The 26,049-nt window shown below is 42.7% G+C and overlaps 6 protein-coding genes across 11 annotated transcripts in view; 2 read left to right on the top strand and 4 right to left on the bottom strand.

Moving 5' to 3' along the window:
* Positions 1-1,606: 1,606 nt before the first annotated feature.
* LOC131135720 (gastrula zinc finger protein XlCGF57.1-like) lies at positions 1,607-6,080 on the top strand. Its single transcript, XM_058081951.1, has 2 exons — positions 1,607-1,741; positions 2,451-6,080. The coding sequence occupies exons 1-2, from the start codon at positions 1,737-1,739 to the stop codon at positions 3,805-3,807; spliced, it is 1,362 nt and encodes a 453-aa protein (XP_057937934.1). The 5' UTR covers positions 1,607-1,736; the 3' UTR covers positions 3,808-6,080.
* Positions 6,081-10,525: 4,445 nt separating this feature from the next.
* Positions 10,526-12,960, bottom strand: LOC131135707 (gastrula zinc finger protein XlCGF57.1-like). The gene is made up of 2 exons (XM_058081933.1): positions 12,821-12,960; positions 10,526-12,301 (listed from the first exon to the last, which is right to left on the bottom strand). The coding sequence occupies exon 2, from the start codon at positions 12,268-12,270 to the stop codon at positions 10,732-10,734; it is 1,539 nt and encodes a 512-aa protein (XP_057937916.1). The 5' UTR covers positions 12,271-12,301; positions 12,821-12,960; the 3' UTR covers positions 10,526-10,731.
* A 332-nt stretch (positions 12,961-13,292) lies between these two features.
* Positions 13,293-15,471, bottom strand: LOC131135926 (oocyte zinc finger protein XlCOF8.4-like). Its single transcript, XM_058082346.1, has 2 exons — positions 15,344-15,471; positions 13,293-14,862 (listed from the first exon to the last, which is right to left on the bottom strand). Exons 1-2 carry the CDS (start codon positions 15,469-15,471, stop codon positions 13,749-13,751), a joined length of 1,242 nt encoding a protein of 413 aa, XP_057938329.1. The 3' UTR covers positions 13,293-13,748.
* Positions 15,472-15,896: 425 nt separating this feature from the next.
* Positions 15,897-19,912, bottom strand: LOC131135689 (oocyte zinc finger protein XlCOF6-like). Of its 2 annotated transcripts, XM_058081898.1 has the most exons (3): positions 19,783-19,878; positions 18,846-18,907; positions 15,897-18,768 (listed from the first exon to the last, which is right to left on the bottom strand). In XM_058081898.1, the coding sequence occupies exon 3, from the start codon at positions 18,735-18,737 to the stop codon at positions 16,665-16,667; it is 2,073 nt and encodes a 690-aa protein (XP_057937881.1). In that variant the 5' UTR covers positions 18,738-18,768; positions 18,846-18,907; positions 19,783-19,878; the 3' UTR covers positions 15,897-16,664. The 2 variants fall into 2 exon arrangements, with proteins under 2 accessions (XP_057937881.1, XP_057937880.1); XM_058081897.1 differs by lacking the exon at positions 18,846-18,907 and having other exon boundaries at positions 15,900-18,768; positions 19,783-19,912.
* A 434-nt stretch (positions 19,913-20,346) lies between these two features.
* On the bottom strand, positions 20,347-25,912 carry LOC131135696 (gastrula zinc finger protein XlCGF57.1-like). Of its 3 annotated transcripts, XM_058081915.1 has the most exons (3): positions 22,941-23,250; positions 22,557-22,721; positions 20,347-22,183 (listed from the first exon to the last, which is right to left on the bottom strand). In XM_058081915.1, exons 1-3 carry the CDS (start codon positions 23,176-23,178, stop codon positions 20,784-20,786), a joined length of 1,803 nt encoding a protein of 600 aa, XP_057937898.1. In that variant the 5' UTR covers positions 23,179-23,250; the 3' UTR covers positions 20,347-20,783. The 3 variants fall into 3 exon arrangements, with proteins under 3 accessions (XP_057937898.1, XP_057937900.1, XP_057937899.1); XM_058081917.1 differs by lacking the exons at positions 20,347-22,183; positions 22,557-22,721; positions 22,941-23,250 and adding exons at positions 23,565-25,267; positions 25,631-25,912; XM_058081916.1 differs by lacking the exons at positions 20,347-22,183; positions 22,557-22,721; positions 22,941-23,250 and adding exons at positions 23,565-25,339; positions 25,631-25,911.
* cdca9 (cell division cycle associated 9) overlaps positions 25,280-26,049 on the top strand; it is a 137,491-nt gene continuing 136,721 nt past the window's right edge. For 2 of the 3 annotated variants that reach the window (XM_058082027.1, XM_058082026.1), the window contains exon 1: positions 25,987-26,034. The gene's annotated coding sequence lies outside the window, so the exon portion shown is untranslated. Of the gene's footprint in view, positions 25,408-25,986; positions 26,035-26,049 lie in introns of those variants that run through there. The other variant, XM_058082028.1, reaches the window with a different exon arrangement.

Consider the following 26,049-nt stretch of genomic DNA (forward strand, 5'->3'; position numbering starts at 1 on the left):
CGTTACTTCATTTCACTCTAGAGAATGTGTACCCCCAGGGGGTACGTGACTGAAAATGAAAATTAGTGCCCAACACTGCAAATTACTGCAACATTTTATATTAGAGCGCAATTGATAATATTTCATATCATGGCCAATAACCGGCCAATATATGAAGTAAGAGAATTGATTTACACAGACACGTATATCAATTCTCAGTGGTGTGGAAGTGTTTGCCCCATCATCAAACATGTAAATATTAGTCTAGACGTGAAAGGTTCTATTGTTAAGAGAGAAAAAAAGTCCAAACTCACAACATGGGAGTTGGACTCTGCCAGATGTTCCCAGTCGACCCTCACAATGCATTTGGGCCTGCCAGGTTTGACTGGCATTCTCTCCTATCGTTGGAGCCAACTCACCACTAGGTGGCGATGACTTGACAGCTCTCTTTCTGTCTTCATCAATCATCAAACTGCAGGAGTCCTGGTGTCAAGTGTGGACAACATGTGGACATGTGCACCTCTGATGGACATGTGTTTTCTGTTCAGAACACTCCAGCAGTAAATGGACTCATCGGACAACTTGAAGGAGAACGGAAGTGGACAATCAAAACGTATAAACATTACAGTTTTGGAGGACCATCTCTAAGCAGAGTTGTTTTTTTGGATAAATAACGTTCTGAAACTACCTTAATTGTAAATATTCAGGAATATGTTCTGCTATTACAATTGTTTTGTTCCACATATTACAGTACTGCCATTTATAACGAGTTTATAAAAATATCAAGTGCAATATTGTAGGGGCAAGGGCTTAATTATTATTTAAAGCTCGGCCTTAAAGAAAAAAATGCTTACAGATTACAACATTTTTTAACGCATTAGAGCAGGGGTCGGCAACCTTTACGATCAAAAGAGCCATTTTATTACCCCCTGGCTCACTAAGAAAAATAGACTGGAGCCGTAAAACATAATTTAAAAACAGCAGAGACGTGCTCGAGTGGTTAGCGTGCAGACCTCACAGCTAGGAGACCAGAGTTCAATTCCACCCTCGGCCATCTCTGTGTGGAGTTTGCATGTTCTCCCCGTGCATGCGTGGGTTTTCTCCGGGTACTCCGGTTTCCTCCCACATTCCAAAAACATGCTAGGTTAATTAGCGACTCCAAATTGTCCATAGGTATGAATGCGAGTGTGAATGGTTGTTTGTCTATATGTGCCCTGTGATTGGCTGGCCACCAGTCCAGGGTGTACCCCGCCTCTCACCCAAAGACAGCTGGGATAGGCTCCAGCACCACCCGCGACCCTCATGAGGATAAGCGGTAGAAAATGAATGAATGAATGAGAGATGTGCTCACATTCAGAGCGAATTGCGAGTCTCCCAAGATTTTGATTGACTGCCAGATTTGGAGGGAATTTTGGGGTATCAAAGTACTTCAGAGTTGGTCAAGTAGTCTTGGTCTCACAGAAAGTCGGATTTTTTTCCAAAAATGCGTATTTTCCCCATTCAGGTGTTAAAAAAAAATACTTGAGCAATGTGACGGGAGCCACAACAAAGAGGCTGAAGAGCCACATGCGGCTCTGGAGCCGTGGGTTGCTGACCCCTGCATTAGAGCGAGTCTAAAGTGGACCAAATGTTCGCCAGTGTGTGTGTTTCAGTCGGACGTTAATGATCGGTGCACACCAAGACGTCACCAACCAAAAGAGCAAGAAGTCGCCTTCGCAAGTTGCTGTTTTAACGCTATTGTACTCCTCTCTAGTGCAATGAGGTAATGTCAATACAATAACCTTTTACACTCTTACTCTCAAGTTGTTTAAATACGATGCTTTTCTGAATGAATGTGCTATCGTTAGCCGCTAACGTTAGCTCGCCGCTAACGTTAGCTCGCTAGCGTGCTAGCATGTCTATGAAGTTCATGCGAAGCCATATTTTGTGTTGTGAATACTTTTTCTCCTATTTCTGCTGGTCCTTCTTACTTGGTCCACTCTGAATATTATACAAATACCTACCTTTTGGTTATCTGTCCAATTCTTCCTGCCGCTTCTTTAGAAGCTTTTCTTTCACTATTAACTCCATTTCAGTTTTACTCTACTTCATATTTACCACTATTTGTGCTCTCCTTGTTGCTGTCTTGGCAAAAGTGAAATGGAAGAAGCAGAAGACTACTAAATGAAAATAAGAAAGTTTAATTCGTAAGACTGTCAACATTACAACATGCCTCTTTGTGATTTACTTGTAGGTGTTTCCACAAATTTGTAGTCTTCTTTGCTTTGCTGGTGGTGCTGGAGCTCTGGCAAATACAGTCTATATGCAAATGAACGATATGTTTGTTTTTGAATCGTGCTTAAAAGAAATATAGTTCAGGACATCTTTTATTGTTTGACTTTAGACAAACAAACCATAGTGTTTATGTTATGAAACAATGTGATGAAAGAACTTGATGGGCATATTCTGGACAATGCTACACACTCCTGCAGGGCGTGGATGGGGCACCAGTCTCCCTATGTTAAAGAGGAAGAGGAGCCAGAGCCCACCCACATTAAAGAGGAAGAGGAGGAACCCCAGCCCCCCTACGTTAAAGAGGAAGAGGAGAAGCCACAGCCCCCCTACGTTAAAGAGGAAGAGGAGGAGCCACAGCCCCCCTGTGTTAAAGAGGAAGAACTCTGGATCACTCAGGAGGGAGAGCATCTTCTAGGGCCAGAGGAGGCTGATCTCACCAGGTTGCCACTGACTGGTGTCTCTGTGAAGACAGACGACCATGAAGACAAACCACCTGAGTCCTCACAGCTTCATCATAGTCCAAGTGAGGAGATGAGAGAGGCGGAGCCTTCATGCAGCAGCTCACTGCAACACATGACAACAGAAGCTGATGGAGACCACTGTGGAGGATCACAAGCAGACAACCTCTTAGCTCCACTGTCAGATAGTGACGACACGACGTCACACTCTCCTGAAGATGAAGACAGCGACTCCAACCAAGAATCTCTGAGCAGCGATACAGACTGTGAAGGTGATATGACGACTCACACTGGCAACAAACACTCTGAAAGCTCTAAAAAGAAGACAGATAAACCTTTTAACTGCTCACTTTGTCAGAAAGTATTTTCTTGGAAGAGTGTTTTGACTCGACACATGAGAACACACACAGGAGAAAAACCTTTCCGTTGCTCACACTGTTGTAAAGGTTTCATTCAAAAGGTGCAATTGGTATTGCACATGAGAACACATACAGGAGATAAACCTTTTAGTTGCTCAGACTGCGGTAAAAGTTTCACTCTGAAGGAAAACATGCGGTCACACATGAGAACACACACGGGAGAAAAACCGTTTTGTTGCACGTACTGTCATAAACAATTCACTTTCAAGACAAATGTGCAAACACACATGAGAATGCACACAGGAGAAAAACCTTTTAGTTGCTCAAACTGTGGTAAACACTTCACTCGAAAGTCAGACATGCAGTCACACATGAGAACGCACACAGGAGAAAAACCTTTTAGTTGCTCAGACTGTGGCAAACGCTTCGCTCGAAAGTCAAACATGCAATCGCACTTAAGAACACACACAGGAGAAAAACCTTTTAGTTGCTCAACCTGCGGTACACGGTTCGCTTTAAAGATACACGTGCAAAGACACATGATAGTACACACAAGAGAGAAACCTTTTAGTTGCTCAGACTGTGGTAAACGCTTCGGTCAAAAGGCAAACATGCAAAGACACATGACAACACACACGGGAGGGAAAACATTTAGTTGCTCAAATTGTGGTGATTCTTTCTCTTGGAAGTGCTCTTTGAAAAGACACATGCAGAGTCACTGCTGGTCGACTGTTTAACTGGCCTGGCATCCATGCAGTCAGTATGGTGTTTTTCTTCAAGAAATACGTCATGTTTTTAATCTTGTGCAAAAGACCACAATGTAATGGTTTCATATGTAGTTTAAGGAGTTTTATTTGACTGTATGCTGTCATCATTAAATGCTGGAACTGATGCAGTCACTTCCTGTTCCATTACTTTCAGATTGGGTCTGGAAAGTAGACATTGGATTCCTTTTACTGACTATCTGACCCCCCCCCCCCTTATTTCGCACTGTTGATTGTATGTAATGAAAGTTAATTGTTAGATTATTTTGTTGATATTGTTGTATTACATCTTAAAGGGGATGTATGATACCTTTTCAATTTTTCGGACCTATAAATGTATTTATAATGTTGTATTCTGGTGTTAAACCATGCCAAAGTTTCAAATAATGAGGTTTGCGCATTTGGAAGTGAGCCCTCAAAGAAGTTTGGGATGGCTCAAAACGCTCGGTTTCAAAAGGTGTGGTAAAACTGCCCCTTTGTGATGTCACAGAGGGGCGGACTTTTTTATGTGGTTCATAGTTAGGAAGCACTTTGGGCGTGGAATAAATTAAAACAGAGCCTTTTGGCAGGAAGCACAAATCCAAGGAAATACAGCTGGAATAGGTGCAAATTCTGGAAGATCTAAAAGGGTTTCTGTGCAGGTTATTGTGTGTAGCTGCTCTATAGGAGTCCACAACTTAAAGTGTCGAAAAATGAGCATAGTAGGTCCCCTTTAATACTAAATGGATATTTGAGTTTTTCAAAATTTGTCAGGTATTTTATTAGGGCCTGAGCACCAGTACCTATAAGGAATAAAGCCAAATCATTTTTGTAGGACTATACTGAATTGAAAAGTACTAAAATACTGAATAAATTACTAAAAGATAAATTACTGAAAAGATAATGATATTATTAATAGCTAAACATTTTCTGGGAGGAACAATAACTGGCTGTCAGTGGGGGCCTGCATTGCAGTGCATGCCCATAATAAATGTATAAACTGTGTCAACAAGGTGGTGGTAGTAGTAGTGTAAGAAGAATATACAATTGTTCAAATGTGACTTACAAAAAAAATTATACTTCTTTTGTGTAGATCATATCTTTTGTGTGTTGAGTTGCTTGAATGACAGTGGCAACATGGAGAAGCCTTTTGCTTCTGCCCACTTCTTTTCAGCTTCATTACTGTCAATGATGTGATTTGATGTAAAAAAAAAAATGTTGTTTCCTCAATAAAGTTAACTAATGACCTTAACTTACTTTCACACACGTTAATCTGGGCATTGTTTCATTATTTTTTTATGTTTATTTGTGTCATTCCTGTATTTTTGTGCATTGTCTTAGGCATGTTGGCTACAACGTCAAGGTTGGAATCTCCCATTGTGCATGTATGTGTGGAGTTTGCATGTTCTCCCCGTGCATGCGTGGATTTTCTCCGGGTACTCCGGTTTCCTCCCACATTCCAAAAACATGCTAGGTTAATAAGCGACTCCAAATTGTCCATAGGTATGAATGTGAGTGTGAATGGTTGTTTGTCTATATGTGCCCTGTGATCCCACCCAAGTGAGGATAAGCGGCCTAGAAAATATGTGCGTTTCAACTTGTTGTACAATTTATTAGGTGTGTTGTGTAGTCGTGTTTTATTGGCTGCTGTACACTTTGAGCAGTGAGCTGTTGGAAAGATGCTCTATAAATACATTTGACCTTGACCAGTGGGGGCCGGCCGGGCACAGCCTGAAGAGATGACATGGGTCCCTCCTCCCTTGATGGTGAGTCCCAAGGAGGGGACATTGGCAGTCTGATCCTCGGCTAGAGAAGCTCGCTTTTGGGACGTGGAATGTCACCTCTCTGATAGGGTAGAAGGTTAAAAGGTTAGCTAGATATGACTCACCTCCCAGCAAGGGGTCTGTTCTCGAGGGGCTCGACTTTGTCACTCTGGCCTTTCCAGCAGTGAGAGGCAATGAGCAGGGCTTGGGCATCTGGTGAGGATGCCTTCAGGGCATGTCCGAACAATAGAATGCCTCGGGGAAGACCCAGGACACGTTGGCGAGACAATGTCTCCCAAATGGCCTGGGAACACCTCGGGATCTACCGGGAGGAGCTGGAAAAGGCTGGGAGAGGGCAGTCTGGGCCTCCCTGCTTGGGCTGCTGACCCTGTGACCCAACCTGAGATAAGCGGTAGAAGATGGATGGACATTCCAATTCCAAACACTCTTGAAAAATGTATGCTTTTGATACGGTATACTCACATTATTATCCGGTGTATACCATATCATTACATTCATGGAAAACATAGCCTCAAAATAATGGATATTGAATATAATATCATTTAGTGACAATAATTTGTAAGAGAATTATCAAATAAAAGTTGTCATCATGACAGGTGATAGTCACACTCAGATTTATTGACAATACACGGAAATCCCATTGATTACAATTCCAGTGCTCAAACTTGTTTAAATCCATAGAATCCAGCAATCCCAGTCAGTACAGACCAGTATCACTGATATTGATACCAATACTGTACTTTATTGAAGTTGGCAATACAATTGAATATTTTTGCCAATGTGCCTGTAATTTCCGTACCTTTTTGTAATCTCTGATTGCCTCATCATAGTGTCATTGGAGCCGACGTGTATCACTATATCAGAGAAACTAGTGTTATTTGCTTTATGTTGGTGTTTGGACCTGTTGCGAGTCAGCTCCCTAAGGCTAGCTTCAATATCGGGTGCTCTGGCCCCAGGAATACACATTACGGTGGCTGCCTGCGAGAGGCAATGATGAGAGGTTTAGTAGATTATTCTCGCTAAACCGGTGGCTGGCTGGCTTCTGTAATGAACAGGGATTTCAGTTTGTAGATAACTGGCCTTCCTTCTGGAGGAACCCCCGACTGTTTGGTAGAGATGGCCTTCACCCTAATAGGGAAGGTGCTCTTACCCTTTCCAGAAATATAGATTACTGTTTAAGTCCCACATGACTTCCTGCACTAGAACAAGCCGGGGGACAGGTGATTAGCGAGCCTGTTAGAACGGGTGTGGAGTCTGTAAGGTTATGGCTAACTGGCGCTATGCCGGACTTGAACAATACACATAGCCCTTTCTGTAGAATAAAGCAACATACTATGCATACAGATTCACAACCCATAAATGCACCACAGTCTGTCTTGCCTTCTACTGAGGTAGGGCCTCGTGATAAACTTGAACCTCCCTCTTGTACTAGTGATGATTCAACAAACAACTATCAGACCCCTATGGTCTTGACTTCTTATCGTGTGTACAACAAGTCAAAATATGGCATGGGTTCTAGACGGAGCAATCTTGTTAATATTACTACTATCAATTCTTTGGGAGTGAACAGCCTCAGTCAGCCAACCTTTACGAAAATTGGTCTTATGAATATTAGATCGCTCTCCTCAAAGGCTGTGCTCATTAATGATCTGATAAGAGATCATAATCTCAACATAATGGGTCTTTGCGAGACCTGGTTAAAACCAAACGAATTTATATCCCTTAATGAGGCGTCTCCACCTAATTTTTTGAGTTCTCAGGTCTCACGTCCTAATAGGAAAGGTGGGGGTGTTGCTCTCATCCATGAATCTGCTCTTAACCTCAGCACTTGGTCAAAATCTGAAATTAAAACTTTTGAGGTCCTCGTTTTGCGATCGACCGCATCATTACCATTTTATCTAGCACTTCTCTATCGTCCTCCTGGTCCGTACTCGGGCTTCTTGGATGAATTTTCTGAATTTATTGCAGACCTGGTAACCCACGCAGACAATATTGTACTCATGGGTGATTTCAATATCCATGTCAATTCTCCTGAAGAGTCCCTTAGTGTGGCTTTTCAGACAATAATCGATACCTTTGATTTTGTTCAATTAATTAATGAGCCAACCCATATCAGTGGTAATACCCTGGATCTGGTTTTAATTCGAGGTATTAGGACCTCCAACGTAACAGTCCTCCCTTACGTAACCACTGTGTCTGACCATTATTTTATAACATTTGAAATCTTGACCCAATCCCACCGCTTGGACCGGAACCAGTGCTCTAGCAGTCGTAATATTAGTTCTTCGACTGCTACTGCACTTGCTGAGTTACTGCCCTCAGTGGTATCCTCTTTCCCTTCCTATAAGGGTCCTATAGACAACCTTACAAATGATTTCAACAAGGTGTTATGTAAAGCTCTTGATACTGTTGCACCTTTGAGATTTAAGTGTCACGTCAAAAGACTTACTCCTTGGTTTACAGCTGAAACTCGAAGGCTGAAACAATTTTGTCGGAGATTGGAGCGCAGATGGCGTGCAACTAAACTTGAGGTCTTCCGACAGGCATGGGGGGATAGTCTGACTAAATATAAACAGGCTCTTGTTGCGGCAAAAAACAACTATTTCTCTAGACTAATTGACCTCCATAAAAATAACCCTAAATACTTATTCGACACAGTGGCACTGCTAACCCAGAAGAGGACCTCTCCTAGTAGTTCCCCCTTCTCAGCCGATGAGTTCTTGCGATTCTTCGCAAATAAAGTTGAGCTCATCAGGAAGGAAATAAAGTACACCCTACCGCCAGACGGGCTTAACATGTCAACCGCCATGATCGCTGCTGGGACTACTTCCAGCCTCTGTCCCACTAGTTTCTCCTACTTTGAGGAAGTATCTCTGGACGAGCTTACAAAACTTGTCAGTACAGCAAAGCAGACAACATGTCTGCTTGACCCGCTTCCTGGGAAACTTGTTAAAGAACTGTTCCCAATTCTAGCCCCCTCACTCTTAAATATATTTAATCTATCACTCTCATCTGGCACTGTGCCTGCAGCTTTCAAGACTGCAGTGATTCGACCCCTGCTGAAGAAACCAACCCTCGACCCCGGGAGTATTTCCCACTATAGGCCGGTGTCTAACCTCCCATTTCTGTCCAAGATCCTTGAAAGAATTGTAGCACAACAGCTCAATGACCACATGGCTTTGGGTGATCTTTTTGAACCTTTTCAGTCTGGTTTCAGGAGAAACCATTCCACTGAATCAGCCCTTGCAAAAGTGACGAATGATCTTCTTCTTTCTATGGACTGTGACACATCTACAATATTGTTATTACTTGATCTCAGTGCTGCTTTCGACACTGTCAATCACTCTATCCTACTGGAACGCCTTCAAACATATATTGGTGTTACTGGTCCGGTACTCTCTTGGTTTAGATCCTACCTTAAGGATCGGACGCATCGTGTCGTTTGTGATGATATGACTTCAGAGTTCTGTGGTGTCACTTGTGGAGTTCCACAAGGTTCAGTGCTCGGCCCTCTTTTGTTTAACATTTACATGTTGCCGCTTGGCGACATCATTCGCAAACATAAGATTAGCTTTCACTCTTATGCTGATGACACTCAGCTATATGTCCCACTAAAGTTAACTGACCCGCGGGACTGCTCTAATTTGGAGGCTTGCCTCATTGATATTAAACATTGGATGTCCTGTAACTTTTTACTCCTGAACTCTGATAAAACTGAGATGGTGATCATCGGCCCTGCTAAACAGAGCCGCCTGTTTAAGGACACCACTCTGAGTTTTGATAATAGCATAATTTCCCAAAGTGACTCTGTGAAAAATCTGGGTGTGATATTGGACCCGACTCTATCCTTTCATAAACACATTAAGAATGTTACTAAAATAGCATTTTTTCATCTTCGCAATATTGCGAAGATACGACCTATTCTATCCACCTCTGATGCAGAGACCCTAGTCCATGCATTTGTCACGTCTCGCCTTGACTACTGTAATGTACTGCTTTCTGGTCTTCCAATGGCGAGTCTCAAAAGCTTGCAGTTAGTACAAAATGCTGCAGCGCGACTTCTTACAAGGACACGTAAGTGTGACCATATTTCACCAATACTAGCCAACCTGCACTGGCTCCCAGTTCATTTAAGATGTGACTTTAAGGTACTGCTTCTGGTTTACAAAATATTACACGGGTTGGCACCTTGTTATCTGGTGGACCTAATTGTACCCTATGCTCCGTCTAGAAACCTACGCTCACAACACGCCGGTCTTTTGACTATCCCGAGAGCCAGAAAGAAGTATGCGGGCTCTAGAGCCTTTTCCATTCGGGCCCCAACGTTGTGGAATGATCTACCTGTTAATATTAGAGCTGCTACCTCAGTAGAAATGTTCAAGTCCCGACTTAAGACTCATTTCTATACTTTAGCGTTTAGTTAAAAATATTCCCTGCCTGTTTTGACTGCCGCTCCTTCTCTCTCCCATACCGCCCCCCCCGGCTGAGGGGGGGGGGTCCAGGAGAGGCTGTTTTGGAAGTTTGCCTTGACGAAACTGGACATCGGTCGTGGCCTACCTTGGAGGCGCTGCAGCAGAGGGATAGTGATCATCTCAAGACCCGTGGCTGCCCAACTGTCCTAATGGCATCACATCTTGGACCTGGACTATTATACTCTATGTTTATATTTAACTGTCACATGTTAACCTCTCCACATCCATTGCAGCCTGGTCATCCTAGAAGGGGGATTCCCCCATCTGCGGTCCCTTCTCAAGGTTTCTTTTTCCCTAATGGGTTTTGAGTTTTTCCTTGCCCTGATGGGGGTTCAGATCAGGGGATGTCGTTTGTCGTCTATTGTCTGTCTTCTTCTGTTGCCTGCTTGTTAAGCCCTTTGAGGCTCTTTTGTGATTAAGGGCTATATAAATAAACTTGACTTGACTTGACTTGATTGAAATAATATAAAATACCTGACAACATTTCTCGGAAAACAAAAAATTACTTCCATGACTGCACTTATTGTCAACATTTATTCCATCAATATGTAATACAACAATATCAACAAAATCATTTAATGAGTCCCTTTCATTACATATGATTGTTTGAGCAAAATCAAATCAACACTGCAAATTAAGAAAAAAATCCAACATGATGTTATTCACTCAAATCCTTCAAAGGCCCCCTGAAAGCCGGCCGTACCCCCAGTAGCGGTTCTGGCTGTGTGCGTTGTCATGTGTGATTGCATGGTTGCCTTTCGAGTGAAGCTTTTACCACAGTCTGTGCACCTAAAAGGTTTCTCTCCCGTGTGTGTTCTCATGTGTGATTTCATATTTGTCATAAAAGTGAAGCGTTTACCACAGTCTGAGCAACCAAACTGTTTTTCTCCCGTGTGTATTCTCATGTGTCGACGCATGTGTGTCTTTTGAGTGAAGCGTTGACCACAGTCTGAGCAACTAAAAGGTTTTTCACCGGTGTGTGTTCTCATGTGTCTTTGCATCTGCGTCTTTTCAGTGAAGCGTTTACCGCAATCAGAGCAACTAAAAGGTTTTTCTCCTGTGTGTGTTCTCATGTGTCTTTGCATGGTTGTCTTTCGAGTGAAACGTTTACCGCAATCTGAGCAACTAAAACGTCTTTCTCCTGTGTGTGTTCTCATGTGTGATTTCATGTATGGCTTTAAAGCAAAGCGTTTACCACAGTCTGCACAACTAAAAGGTTTTTCTCCACTGTGTGTTCTCATGTGTGATTGCATGTGTGTCTTTAAAGCGAAGTGTTTACCACAGTCTGAGCATTTAAAAGGTTTTTCTCCTGTGTGTGTTCTCATGTGCCTTTGCATGGTTGTCTTTTGAGTGAAGCGTTTACCACAGTCTGAGCAACTAAAAGGTTTTTCTCCTGTATGCGTTCTCATGTGAGATTGCATGTGTGTCTTTAAATTGAAGCATTTACCACAGTCTGAGCAACTGAAAGGTTTTTCTCCTGTGTGTGTTTTGATGTGTCGAGTCAATTTACTCTTACAAGAAAATCCTTTCTGACAAACGGAGCAGTTAAAAGGTTTAGCGGTCTTCTTTTTCGAGCTTTCAGAGTGTTTGTTGCCAGTGTGAGTCGTCATATCACCTTCCCAGTCTGTATCGCTGCTCAGAGATTCTTGGTTGTAGTCGCTGTCTTCATCTTCAGGAGAGTGTGACGTCGTGTCGTCACTATCTGACAGTGGAGCTAAGAGGTTGTCTGCTTGTGATCCTCCACAGTGGTCTCCATCAGCTTCTGTTGTCATGTGTTGCAGTGAGCTGCTGCATGAAGGCTCCGCCTCTCTCATCTCCTCACTTGGACTATGATGAAGCTGTGAGGACTCAGGTGGTTTGTCTTCATGGTCGTCTGTCTTCACAGAGACACCAGTCAGTGGCAACCTGGTGAGATCAGCCTCCTCTGGCCCTAGAAGATGCTCTCCCTCCTGGGTGATCCAGAGTTCTTCCTCTTCCTCTTTAATGTGGTGGGGCTGTGGCTCCTCCTCTTCCTCTTTAATGTGGGTGGACTGTTGCTCCTCCTCTTCCTCTTTAATGTGGGGGGGTTGTGGCTCCTCTTCTTCCTCTTTAATGTGGGTGGGCTGTGGCTCCTCCTCTTCCTCTTTAACGTGGGTGGGCTGTGGCTCCCCCTCTTCCTCCTTAACAGGCTTTAGCTCCCACCCTGTGGCTGAGGGGAACATTCTTCTTGCTGACTAATCAGCTGTTGGATGTCTGTCGGATACAAACAGGAATTATTATTATTATTGTATATATCCTGTCATGGAAGGACTGGACAAGACTGGACTTATTATCTTATTATGCATAATTATTACTATTTATTGTTAGGTACTTTTCTAAATCAGTTTTCAATATCAGGAAAAACATATCTACTGATATCACATTATTACATACATACATATATATACATACATATATATATATACATATATACACATATACATACATATATATATACACACACACACATATATATGTATGTATATATGTACATATATATATATATATACATATATGGAATGCCACCCTGGGGCATTGCTCATTTGGCCCAAGGCTAGGACCGCCACTGATAGATGGAGAACATAAAAATGTATTCACAACACAAAATATGGCTCTGCATAGACTATCTAGACATGCTAGCGGGCTAACGTTAGCGGCTAACAATAGCACATTTATAAGGACATCGTATTTAAACAACTTAAAGAGTGTAAAAGGTTATTGCATTGATATTACCTCATTGGCCACGTGCACTAGAGAGGAGTACAATAGCGTCTTCTGAGAGTTACAACAGCAACTCGTGAAGGCGACTTCCTGCTCTTTGGCTTGGTGATGTCTTGGTGTGCACCACTCATTGACGTCCTACTGAAACACACACACCAGCGAACATTGATTCCACCTTAGACTCGATTTACAGACTGTATCACTGTAAACAGGATAAGCGGCATAGAAAATTGAGTCCTGCAAGTCCCACAAACACATTGATATAGATATTAATTAATTATCTATATTATTATAATTCTGTTATTAATATAAATTTAGGGCTGTGCGGTGGTCGTGTGGTTAGCGCGCAGACGTCACAGCTAGGAGACTGGGGTTCAATTCCACCCTCGGCCCTCCAGTCTATACCAATATATCTATGTTCTATGTTCTATCTATGTATCTAGGTCATGTTGCTTCCTTCCGGTAACGCCCCCAAACAATCAAGCTGTGTACACAGTGCCCTCTACTGACCAAACTAAAACAATGCAAACATGACACAATTTAGGCTGGAACAGATGGAATAACAGTACTTTATTAGGTGTTGCATTCAATGTCCACGCTAAAATACAGCATCAGGCAATCCATGTGATACCCAGTCAGTACAGAGACAGTATCACCCAAATGTATTTTTCAATAAAACGGAATCACTTTGACTGACATTTCCTTGTCAGGATTATAAACAGAGTAAAATATCTGATTTCATCAATATGTAATCCAACAATGTCTACACAGTTATATAATGATTCCCCTTTACATCTATATCTATATCAAATCAACAATGCAAAATACAAATATTGTTCCCAAGGGAATGAACTGACCAAAGGAAGAAGAAGCCAATCAACTGTATTTAACACGTCAACTCCAACTCCCATGACCACCACACACACGGAAGACAATGATGTCACCGACAGGCAGACCCCGAATGTTTAGCATCTTTATCATTAAAGGTGCTAACATAAATTCCATCCATAAATGTTTTTTCTCCTACGTGTGTCCTCATGTGTATTTCCGTGGTTGTCTTTCGAGTGAAGCCTTTACCACAGTGTGAGCAACGAAAGGGTTTTTCTCCTGTGTGCGTTCTCATGTGTGTTTTCATGTATGTTTTTAAAGCAAAGTGTTTACCGCAGTATGAGCAACCAAAAGGTTTTTCTCCAGTGTGTTTTTTCATGTGTGATTTCATGTTTGTCTTCATAGCAAAGCGTTTACCACAGTCTGAGCAACGAAAAGGTTTTTTTCCTGTGTGTGTTCTCATGTGTCTTTGCATGGTTGTCTTTTGAGTGAAGCCTTTACCGCAGTCTGAGCAACTAAAAGGTTTTTCCCCTGTGTGCGTTCTCATGTGTGATTGCATGTTTGCTTTTAAAGTGAAGCGTTTACCACAGTCTGAGCAACCGAAAGGTTTTTCTCCTGTATGCGTTGTCATGTGCCGAGTCAAATTGCTCCTCCGAGAGAATCCTTTCTGACAAAGTGAGCAGTTAAAATGTTTAGCGGTCTTCTTTTTCGAGCTTTCAGAGTGTTTGTTGCCAGTGTGAGTCGTCATATCACCTTCCCAGTCTGTATCGCTGCTCAGAGATTCTTGGTTGTAGTCGCTGTCTTCATCTTCAGGAGAGTGTGACGTCGTGTCGTCACTATCTGACAGTGGAGCTAAGAGGTTGTCTGCTTGTGATCCTCCACAGTGGTCTCCATCAGCTTCTGTTGTCATGTGTTGCAGTGAGCTGCTGCATGAAGGCTCCGCCTCTCTCATCTCCTCACTTGGACTATGATGAAGCTGTGAGGACTCAGGTGGTTTGTCTTCATGGTCGTCTGTCTTCACAGAGACACCAGTCAGTGGCAACATGTTGAGATCAGCCTCCTTTGACCCGAGAAGCTGAGTGACTGAGAGTTCTTCCTCTTCCTCTTTCATGTGGGTGGGCTGTGGCTCCTTGCCCTCCTCTTTAATAGGCTGTAGCTCCAAAGTGGAGCCCCCACCCTGTGAGTGAGGTGACATTCTTCTTGACGGCCAGTCAGTTGCAGGATGTCTGCTGGACACAAACTGGAATTATTGTGGAAGCTTATTGTGCTTAATAACAAAAATATGGCTTCCTAGCCTTTCCTCTCCTCCTGGCTCTCCGGTGATAATATTATAATTATATTATATATTATAATTCCGCACTCATCCACCAATGATCACGTGACCACGCCCTCCACAACTCTGCGACCTAAACCTATCTCCTACAATAATAAAGGGCGCATCGATGTTTTGACACACAGGACACATTAATTTCGTTGCCATTGTGACCTTCTTTTTTTAAGTAGGTTGATAATGCGGGATGGGGTGTTTTTCTTTTGATAGAGAACATAAAGTGTAGCCGCAACACAAAATATAGCTTTGAGTGAACTTCATAGACATGCTAGTACACTAGCGGGCTAACGTTAGCGGCTAACAATAGCACATTCATTTAGAAGGACATCGTATTTAAACAATTTAAAGAACGTAAAAGGTTATTGTATTGATATTACCTCATTGGCCACGTAGTACAATAGCGTCTTCTGAGAGTTACAACAGCAACTTGTGAAGGCGACTTCTTGCTCTTTGGCTTGGTGATGTCTTGGTGTGCACCGATCATTAACGTCCTATTGAAACACATACTGGCGAACATTGATTCCACATCGAATCACAGCCTGTATCACTGTTAACAAGTGCTACAATTTACCGTAATATTGTAAATATGAACATTTATCAATTTAACACACTCTAACCTAACATAAGGCTCTTGAGGCATTGAGTGAATGCATGAATCCCCCTGGGCCGGAGTGGAGCCACCCGGGTGAAGCGTATAGCGGCGTTTACACTTGCATGCATTTTGCCTCCGCATTGGTTCCCCCCCCAATGTGTGTCATTTATTTACACAAATAAGCGTGAAGACGAGCATTGGTACAAACTAACCACACCTCGGTAAAAATTACAGTCATGGAACAAATGATTAGACCACCAGAGTTTGTGGTTTGTTATAACGATGACATGACCTTTGTTATACTGATGACAAGAAAAATAGATCATACCAGTTGCATTTTCTGGCAGTATAATTCTATTGATGTAAGAACTTAAGAGATTTTCTCCTTCCTGATCCTATCCATCCCGGTCACTCCCAATCAGAACCTCGGCATCCTCATCTCTGCTACCTCCAGTTCTGCTTCCTGTCTTTTCCTCCATTCACACGGCTTCAGTCCGCCCAGGGCGTCACTCATTTGTAGGCATGAGTTCTAAGGGGGTGGAGTCAGGAAGGTTCCATGTGATGTAAGTTCTTTAGACTTACCCTGGAGATGGAGTGGAACCGAGAATGGCTCAGTTTCAGTCAGGAGGGCACTCTGGTCCAGGCATCTGACATTCCGCCATGTCTGACCTCTTTTGTAAAAAAAAATAATAAACTCCCGTCTTTATTTCTGGAATTCTCTTTTCTTAAAAATATGTATTTACAGAACAGGCCCTTATAACTTTATCTGTGATTAAATATGAATACTGAATGAAGGGAATGAACTGACCAAAAGAAGAAGAAGCCAATCAAATGTATTTCACATGTCAACTACAACTCCCATGACCACCACATACACGGAAGACAATGATGTCACAGACACACAGACGAACATTTAACATCTTCATCATTAGAAGTGCCCAAAACACCCACATCCATATAAAACCTGCTATGCTTAAATCCGCTGTTTCATATCCTGGTATCGATAAGATCTATTAATACATACTGTCGTCCGGAATTGAACCTTGAGAACCCAGATCAATGTAGTTGAATCATGGCAATATGAATCCATGCATCTTTGGAGTGAATTAACCATTACATCCCGACTTCAAAGAAAATGCGTCACCATAATTGGAGCAAGTAAGTGGTTTTTCCCTTGTGTGTGTTCTCATGTGTGATTGCATGTGTGCCTTTTGAGTGAAACGTCGACCACACTCTGAGCAACTAAAAGGTTTTTCACCCGAGTGTGTTCTCATGTGTCTTCGCATGTCTGTCTTTCGAAGAAAGCGTTTATCACAGTCTGAGCAACTAAACGGTTTTTCACCAGTGTGGGTTTTCATGTGTCTTTGCATGTCTCTCTTTTGAGTGAAGCGTTTAGCACAATTTGAGCAACTAAACGCTTTTTCTCCTGTGTGTGTTCTCCTGTGTGATTGCATTTGTGTCTTTAAAGTGAAGCCTTTGCCACACTCTGAGCAACTAAAAGGTTTTTTTCCAGTGTGCAATCTTGTGTGTGTACGAATGTGTATCTTTTGAGTGAAGCCTTTACCACAGTCTGAGCAACTAAAAGGTTTTTCACCTGTGTGTATTCTCATGTGTCTTCGCATGTCTGCCTTGCGAGAAAAACTTTTTTCACAATTGGAGCAACTAAAAGGTTTTTCTCCCGTGTGAGTTCTCATGTGGCTTTGCATGGCTCTCTTTTGAGTAAAGCGCTTTTCGCAATTTGAGCAACCAAAAGGTTTTTCTCCTGTGTGCGTTCCCATGTGTGTTTGCATCTGTGCCTTTTGAGTGAAGCCTTTGCCACACTCGGAGCAACTAAAGCGTTTTTCTCCGGTGTGTATTCTCATGTGTCTTCGCATGTGAGTTTTTAAAGTGAAGCCTTTACCGCAATCTGTGCAACTAAAAGGTTTTTCACCAGTGTGTGTTCTCATGTGGCTTTGCATGGTTGTCTCTTGAGTGAAGCATTTTTCACAATTAGAGCAATTGAAGGTTTTTTTTCCGATGTGTGTTCTCCTGTGTCTTTCCATGTTTGCCTTTACAGAGAAGCTTCTACCACAGTCTGAGCAACTATAAGGTTTTTCTCCTGTGTGTGATCTCATGTGTGTTTCCATGTCTACCTTTCGAGTAAAGACTTTCTCACAATTTGAGCAACTAAAGGGTTTTTCTCCTGTGTGTGTTCTCATGTGTGTTTGCATGTTTGTCTTTGAAGTGAAACGTTTACCACAGTCTGAGCAACTAAAAGGTTTTTCTCCTGTGTGCGTCCTCATGTGTCGTTCCATATTTGTCTTTGAAGTGAAGAGTTGACCACAGTCTGAGCAACTAAAAGGTTTTTCTCTTGTGTGTGTTCTCATGTGTCTTTGCATGTTTGTCTTGAAAGAGAAGTGTTTACCACAGTGTGAGCAACTAAAAGGTTTTTCTCCTGTGTGTGTTCTCATGTGTAATTTCATGTGTTTCTTTAAAGTGAAGCCTTTACCGCAGTCCGTGCAACTGAAAGGTTTTTCACACGCGTGTGTTCTCATGTGTCTTTGCATCTGTGTCTTTTCAGTGAATAATTTATCACAGTTTGAGCAAATATAAGGTTTTTCTCCTTTGTGTGGTCTTTTGTGACAAACAGAGCAGTTAAAAGGTTTCTCTGTCTTCTTTTTAGAGCTTTCAGAGTGTTTGTTGCCAGTGTGAGTCGTCATATCACCTTCACAGTCTGTATCGCTGCTCAGAGATTCTTGGTTGTAGTCGCTGTCTTCATCTTCAGGAGAGTGTGACGTCGTGTCGTCACTATCTGACAGTGGAGCTAAGAGGTTGTCTGCTTGTGATCCTCCACAGTGGTCTCCATCAGCTTCTGTTGTCATGTGTTGCAGTGAGCTGCTGCATGAAGGCTCCGCCTCTCTCATCTCCTCACTTGGACTATGATGAAGCTGTGAGGACTCAGGTGGTTTGTCTTCATGGTCGTCTGTCTTCACAGAGACACCAGTCAGTGGAAACCTGGTGAGATCAGCCTCCTCTGGCCCTAGAAAATGCTCTCCCTCCTGAGTGATCCAGAGTTCTTCCTCTTCCTCTTTGGGCTGTGGCTCCTCCTCTTCCTCTTTAATGTGGGCGGGCTGTGGCTCCTCCTCTTCCTCTTTAATAGGCTGTATCTCCTGCCCTGTATCTCCGACTGAGGGGAACATTCTTCTTGATGACCAACAAGTTGCTAGATGTCTGCCGGATACAAACAGGAATTATTGTGGAAGTTTATTGTGCACAAGAAAAAATATAAAACTTATCTTTAACTGTACTTTTAATGATGGGCTGTTGAGATTTTCATGCCGATTTCTTTCAGCAAAACTGGTGTCAGGAGCTAATTCAGGAGTTACAAACACTATGGTTAGTCCGTTAGTCTGTGGCCTGTATGTTGGAGTTTAACCCGGGGAACGAGAGGGTAGTTTCCCTCGGGTGTGGGGGGGGGGGGGGGGGGCTGGTCCTGACTGTTTGCGCTGTTTTCCCTGATTCCTCTGTTGTGGCAGTAATCCTGGAAGCCGTTGGTGCCCGTCACGGTTTGTCAATAACAAACACCATGTTCAAGCATAAGGGTGTCCACATGGGCACCCTGGGCCGCAGTTTGATGATTGACTTTGTGGCTGTGTCATCGGACTTGCGGCCATATGTAATGGACACTCGGGTGAAGAGAGGGACTGAGCTGTCAAGCGGTCACCAATTGGTGGTGAGTTGGCACCGATAGTGGGGGAGGATGCCGGTCAGACCTGGCAGGCCCAAACATATTGTGAGGGTCTGTTGGGAATGACTGCCAGAGTCCCCTGTCAGAAGGAGTTTCGACTCCCACCTCCTGTGCATTAGAACGCCAAAAAACGAGTCAATATGAACCAGCTAACAATGCACGCCATTGGGACACACCTATTTCGACTATGAAGCCATCTTAAAAAAACCTATATCGTTTGGTATACATGCTGTAATCATGCAAGAACGAGTGCATTTATTGTATCATATAATACTTACAGTAAGAAGGAAATTAATGTTGATGAAGTTAGTCGTACCAACAATAAATCAAGAACATAAAAATGTACTGGCAACACTAAATATGGCTTCGCATGAACTTCATAGACAAGCTGGCACGTTAGCGGGCTAACGTTAGCGGCTAACAATAGCACATTCATTTAGAAGGGCATCGTATTTAAACAACTTAAAGAGTGTAAAAGGTTATTGCATTGATATTACCTCATTGGCCACGTGCACTAGAGAGGAGTACAATAGCGTCTTCTGAGAGTTACAACAGCAACTCGTGAAGGCGACTTCCTGCTCTTTGGCTTGGTGATGTCTTAGCGTGCACCGATCATTAACGTCCTACTGAAACACACACTAGCGAACATATGGTTCCACTTTGAAATCGATTTACAGACTGTATCACTGTAAACAAGTCTAACCAAATACAGACATATTGTGAATTAGGACTGCCATAAACGATTATTTTGATAGTTGACAAATCCCAGCTGAGTAAAAAAATAAATAATGATAAGGCACGTAAAAAAAAAATACTGAATTTGTCTTTGGCATCAAACATTTGGCCTGGTAGGTAGTTGTCATGATAAAGGTTTTTGCGAAAAAAAAAAAGACTCCTAAAAACGATTAGTTTGATGTGTTGTGGTTTTGAAAAGATGCGTTCTGCAGGTTGGGGAGGAAATGTGGGAAGTCAGGTGGGAGAGCCCATGTTTTTTGATATTTTATTTATTTATTTACATTTTTATTGAGGTCACCAACACAGAAACACAGAGACACATGTAAGTAACAAATAAATGAATAGAAAGATTATAAATATACATACAACAAAAGGACAATGTTTCTAAACTTTCAATGTAGGCATACGACGAGGGGGGTTCCATGAGATTATGGAACAATAACATCAGAAAATCATTATTTCCTTTCCTTCCATACAATAATTTGAGCAAAATCAAATCAAACGATGCACTCTCTGACGGGCGACTCCAGTACTCGATTCACTTCAAAGAGTGAATCATAATCCGGTCACTAAAAGGAACCAAATCATGGCTTTCTGGACTGAATGGGAAAGCAAACAGGAAGTGACTTCATCAGTTCCAGCATTTAGCAGTTAGGACATACAGTCAAATAAAATAGCTTTAACTCCAGTTGGCCATCAGTGACTCAGCATGAGTCTTTCCGAAAAGGACCTCACAGGAAATGTGTCAACACAATTAAAGCAACTAAGACCTCTGTCCTGTGTGTGTTCTCATGTGGTTGAGCACATTTAGTTTTTGAGTGAAGCTTTTGCCACAGTGTGAGCAACTAAAAGGTTTTATTCCCGTGTGTGTTCTCATGTGTTTTAATAGATTTGCTTTCTGAGTGAAGCTTTTCCCACAATCTAAGCAGGTAAAAGGTTTCTCTCCTGTGTGTGTTCTCATATGTGATGCCAACGTTTCCTTGTGTGCAAAAGTTTTACCACAGTCTGAACAGGTAAAAGGTTTCTCTCCTGTGTGTGTTCTCATGTGTGATATCATATTTACTTTGCGATTGAAGCGTTTGCCACAGAATGAGCAACTAAAACATTTTTCTCCCGTGTGTGTTCTCATGTGTTTTACCAAAGTAAATTTTTGATTGAAGCTTCTACCACAGTCTGAGCAACTAAAAGGTTTTTCTACTGTGTGTGTTCTCATGTGTGCTGCTAAAGTTCTTTTTAGTGCAAAATTTTTACCACAGTCTAAGCAGGTAAAAGGTTTCTCTCCTGTGTGTGTTCTCCCGTGTGTCAGCATATTTGCTTTTTGTGTGAAACTTTTACCACAGTCTGAGCAAGTAAAAGGTTTCTCTCCTGTGTGTGTTCTCATGTGTAATACCAATTGTACCTTTTGAATGAAACCTTTACAACAGTGTGAGCAAGTAAAAGGTTTTTCTCCAGTATGTGTTCTCATGTGTCGAGTCAAAACACTCTTCCAAGAAAATCCTTTCTGACAAAGTGAGCAGTTAAAAAGTTTCTCAGTCTTCTTTTTCGAGCTTTCAGAGTGTTTGTTGCCAGTGTGAGTCGTCATATCACCTTCACAGTCTGTATCGCTGCTCAGAGATTCTTGGTTGTAGTCGCCGTCTTCATCTTCAGGAGAGTGTGACGTTGTGTCGTCACTATCTGACAGTGGAGCTAAGAGGTTGTCTGCTTGTGATCCTCCACAGTGGTCTCCATCAGCTTCTGTTGTCATGTGTTGCAGTGAGCTGCTGCATGAAGGCTCCGCCTCTCTCATCTCCTCACTTGGACTATGATGAAGCTGTGAGGACTCAGGTGGTTTGTCTTCATGGTCGTCTGTCTTCACAGAGACACCAGTCAGTGGCAACCTGGTGAGATCAGCCTCCTCTGGCCCTAGAAGATGCTCTCCCTCCTGAGTGATCCAGAGTTCTTCCTCTTCCACTTTAACATAGAGGGGCTGTGGCTTCTCCTCTTCCTCTTTAATGTGGGGGGGCTGTGGCTCCTCCTCTTCCTCTTTAATGTGGAGGGGCTGTGGCTCCTCCTTTTCCTTTTTCACATAGGGGGAATGTGGCTCCTCCTCTTCCTGTTTAACAGTCTGTTCCTCCCCCTGTGGCTGAGGGGGACCTTCTTGATGACCAATCAGCTGTTGGGTGTCTGCAGGACATAAACAGGAATTATTACAGATGCTTGTTGTGCACACATTTTTACTGTTTACTTTTAATTGGTTTGTGTCAGCAAAACTGATGTGAGGAGCTAATTTGAAATATTTGTGTGCTTTTGGAACAACTTTTTGAAGAAGAAGGGTACATAGAAGCCAAAACAGGGACCCTCTGATATTTAGTAAAAGATACAGGAGTTGGAGTCCTGGAGACTAAAACCATTTTCTGAATTTATCTGATCGTTTGGGGCAAGCGGAAAAATAAAGATGAGCGCTACCATCAGTGCTGCGTCATGGCAACAGTAAAGCATCATGAGATCATTTATGTGTGGGGTTGCTTCTCAGCCAGAGGGGGGGGGGCTCACTCACAATGTTGTCGTAGTCGCTCGTACTCCTCTCTTGTTGGGGGAAGTTCCTCCTGGTCCAATGTTATGTGTAGACTCTTGTTATCTCCAGCTTCCACCTCCGTGTGTCCGAGATGTAATGAGGGTGCCCAGTCTGGATGGCTTTCATCCATTTCATAAGCTGGTCTCCCTGAAAAACACACACTCCCATGATGACTTTTAAAACTGTGTACATTGATCACGGTTCTTTGGTGCATTCTTGATCTTACAAATCACTCCAAGACAACAGGCATAGTCTTTTATTCCCCAAAAGTCAGTACTTGGCTTGTTTGGTGCCCTCAGCTAGCTTGGCTAACGCCAGCGGCCTACTAAATGCTAGGCGTCAAAGAGCAAAACAGTTCAAACTTACCAGTGTGAAAATGCCGTGAACACACCACCAAATCTTGGGTGATGGTGTTGAAAGTGATGTTTGGTCGTCTCACGGCTGCTATCCAGGCCATTCGGCGTCTCTTTGTTAGCTCACAGATTCCAGCTCCTTGGCTTTGCTTCCACGTTGGAAAGGAGAAAAATATCACCTCATCTTTTTTATTCCTGAAGCGATCGCGTGAACGATTGTGGCAGTTAATAACACAACACGTTTGCACCATGTTTGTCACGTGTTACAACTAAACAACACAAATATAAGAATGTATGCAGCCTGCCTCAACAAACCTTTCACTTTTGCTCCAAGCCCACAATGCAATGCGGATACGTCACTTCCGCGCGTCACTCTTCTTCTTCTTTTGGTTTAATGGCGGGTTGCATCCATGACTTTAAAAGGTGCATACCGCCACTTACTGTACCAGAATATGTATCTATGGGCATTTTACTTTATGTTCGGGTGAGTAGTAGAGATATCATATAATATTACTACTACTAATTATGTTAATAAATATTCAAATATTATATAATCCTGATAATTGTAGTATTTGTTTTACTAATCTATATTCTTTTATACAGTCCTGTATCCTTTAAATACCTTATCACCGCCCTCTGTATTTTTCTATTTTTTCACCATCTTGCCATCGTGTCAGTGGAGAGTGAGGAATTTTCCAAGTTAAGCCACCGCCAAGTGATTGACTGCTTTGCAAAAATGAAAACAAGACCTTACAGTGCTTTATTTCCTAATATCCATTCAATTGATGACCTTTTTACACAATCTTAAATTAATATACATCATCTGGAATGAAATCATTGCCTAGTCCAACAGTAGACCATCAGTGCCTCTGCATGTGTCTTTTCAACGCAGACTTCCAAGAAAATGCGTCACCACAAGTTGAGCAAGTAAACGCTTTTTCTCCTGTGTGTGTTCTCATGTGTGATTGCATGGCTGTCTTTAAGGTGAAGACTTTACCACAGTCTGAGCAACTAAAAGGTTTTTCTCCTGTGTGCGTTCTCATGTGTGTTTGCATGTTTGTCTTGTGAGTGAAGCGTTTACCACAGTCGAAGCAACTAAAAGGTTTTTCTCCTGTGTGTGTTCTCATGTGTATTTGCATGTTTGTCTTGTGAGTAAAGTGTTTACCACAGTCTGAGCAAGTAAAAGGTTTTTCACCCGTGTGCGTTCTCATGTGTCTTTGCATGTGCGTCTTTAAAGTGAAGCGTTTACCACAGTCTGAGCAACTGAAAGGTTTTTCTCCTGTGTGCATTACCATGTGTGATTGCATGGCTGTCTTTTGAGTGAAGCATTTACCACAGTCTGTGCAACAAAAAGGTTTCTCTCCTGTATGCGTTCTCATGTGTGTTTGCATGTGTGTCTTTGAAGTGAAGCATTTACCACAGTCTGAGCAACTAAAAGGTTTTTCGCCTGTGTGTGTTCTCATGTGTCTTTTCATGGTTGTCTTTTGAGTGAAACATTTACCACACACTGAACAACCAAAAGGTTTTTCTCCTGTGTGTGTCGTCATGTGTCTTTGCATGTGTGTCTTTAAAGTGAAGCCTTTACCACAGTCTGAGCAACTGAAAGGTTTTTCTCCTGTGTGTGTTCTCATGTGTCGAGTCAAAAGACTCTTACAAGAAAATGTTTTGTGACAAACGGAGCAGTTAAAAGGTTTAGCGGTCTTCTTTTTCGAGCTTTCAGAGTGTTTGTTGCCAGTGTGAGTCGTCATATCACCTTCACAGTCTGTATCGCTGCTCAGAGATTCTTGGTTGTAGTCGCTGTCTTCATCTTCAGGAGAGTGTGACGTCGTGTCGTCACTATCTGACAGTGGAGCTAAGAGGTTGTCTGCTTGTGATCCTCCACAGTGGTCTCCATCAGCTTCTGTTGTCATGTGTTGCAGTGAGCTGCTGCATGAAGGCTCCGCCTCTCTCATCTCCTCACTTGGACTATGATGAAGCTGTGAGGACTCAGGTGGTTTGTCTTCATGGTTGTCTGTCTTCACAGAGACACCAGTCAGGGGCAACCTGGTGAGATCAGCCTCCTCTGGCCCTAGAAGATGCTCTCCCTCCTGAGTGATCCAGAGTTCTTCCTCTTCCTCTTTCACACAGGGGGGCTGTGGCTTCTCCTCTTCCTCTTTAACGTAGGGAGGGTGGGGCCCCTCCTCTTCCACTTTCACATAAAGTGGCTGTGGCTCCACCTCTTCCTCTTTAACATAGGGGAGCTGTGGCTCATCCTCTTCCTCTTTGACATAGGGGGGCTGTGACTCCTCCTCCCTCATCTCGTCACTTGGACTATGATGATGCTGTGAGGACTCAGATGGTCTGTCGTCAGTCACAGCAGAGACACCAGTCAGTGTAGCCACCAGGTAGTGGTAAATATGAAGTAGAGTAAAGCTGAAACGAAGTCAATAGTGAAAGAAAGGCTTCTAAGTGGCAGGAAGAATTGGACAGATAACCAAAAGGTAGGTATTTGTATAATATTCAAAAAGAGTGGACCAAGTAAGAAGGACCAGCAGAAATAGGAGAAAAATTATTCACAACACAAAATATGGCTTCGCATGAACTTCATAGACATGCTAGCACGCTAGTGGGCTAACGTTAGCGGCTAACAATAGCACATTCATTTAGAAGGGCATCGTATTTAAACAACTTAAATAGTGTAAAAGGTTATTGCATTGATATTACCTCACTAGAGGTGAGTACAATGGCGTCTTCTGAGAGTTACAACAGCAACTTGTGAAGGCGACTTCTTGCCCTTTGGTTTGGTGATGTCTTGGTGTGCACCAAACATTAACGTCCTACTGAAACACACACTAGCGAGCACTTGTTCCACTTTAGACTCGATCTACATATCAATGTAATTGATATACAAATACATTTAATATTGTAAATCTTAACATTTAACACCACTAACTTAACACAATTAACTCATTCACTGCCAAAGACGTTTTGATTTGACTACTGTGATTGGCCAATCGCCTCTCGAGGTCCCCTTATAAAAAGGGGCCATGTAAATGCACCCACTCTTGCTTGCTACTGCTGAGGGACGCCCCCTTTCTGATCGCTTCTGGGACCCGGCTCCTCAGGAAGTACGCTAAGATATG

This window comes from Doryrhamphus excisus, chromosome 9 (assembly GCF_030265055.1).
Source record: "Doryrhamphus excisus isolate RoL2022-K1 chromosome 9, RoL_Dexc_1.0, whole genome shotgun sequence".
Taxonomy (NCBI): domain Eukaryota; kingdom Metazoa; phylum Chordata; class Actinopteri; order Syngnathiformes; family Syngnathidae; genus Doryrhamphus; species Doryrhamphus excisus.

What these genes read in the sequence shown, in the direction of transcription:
- LOC131135707 (XM_058081933.1), bottom strand. Translation starts at nt 12,270, where the DNA reads ATGTTCCCCTCAGCCACAGGGTGGGAGCTAAAGCCTGTTAAGGAGGAA.
- LOC131135926 (XM_058082346.1), bottom strand. Translation starts at nt 15,471, where the DNA reads ATGTGTTTCAATAGGACGTTAATGATCGGTGCACACCAAGACATCACC. An exon ending in TGTACTACGTGGCCAATGAG is followed by an intron (nt 14,863 to 15,343) that starts GTAATATCAATA and finishes TGTGTCCAGCAG; the next exon opens with ACATCCTGCAACTGACTGGC.
- LOC131135696 (XM_058081915.1), bottom strand. Translation starts at nt 23,178, where the DNA reads ATGGTGCAAACGTGTTGTGTTATTAACTGCCACAATCGTTCACGCGAT. An exon ending in TTCACGGCATTTTCACACTG is followed by an intron (nt 22,722 to 22,940) that starts GTAAGTTTGAAC and finishes TGTGTTTTTCAG; the next exon opens with GGAGACCAGCTTATGAAATG. An exon ending in CGAGCGACTACGACAACATT is followed by an intron (nt 22,184 to 22,556) that starts GTGAGTGAGCCC and finishes TATGTCCTGCAG; the next exon opens with ACACCCAACAGCTGATTGGT.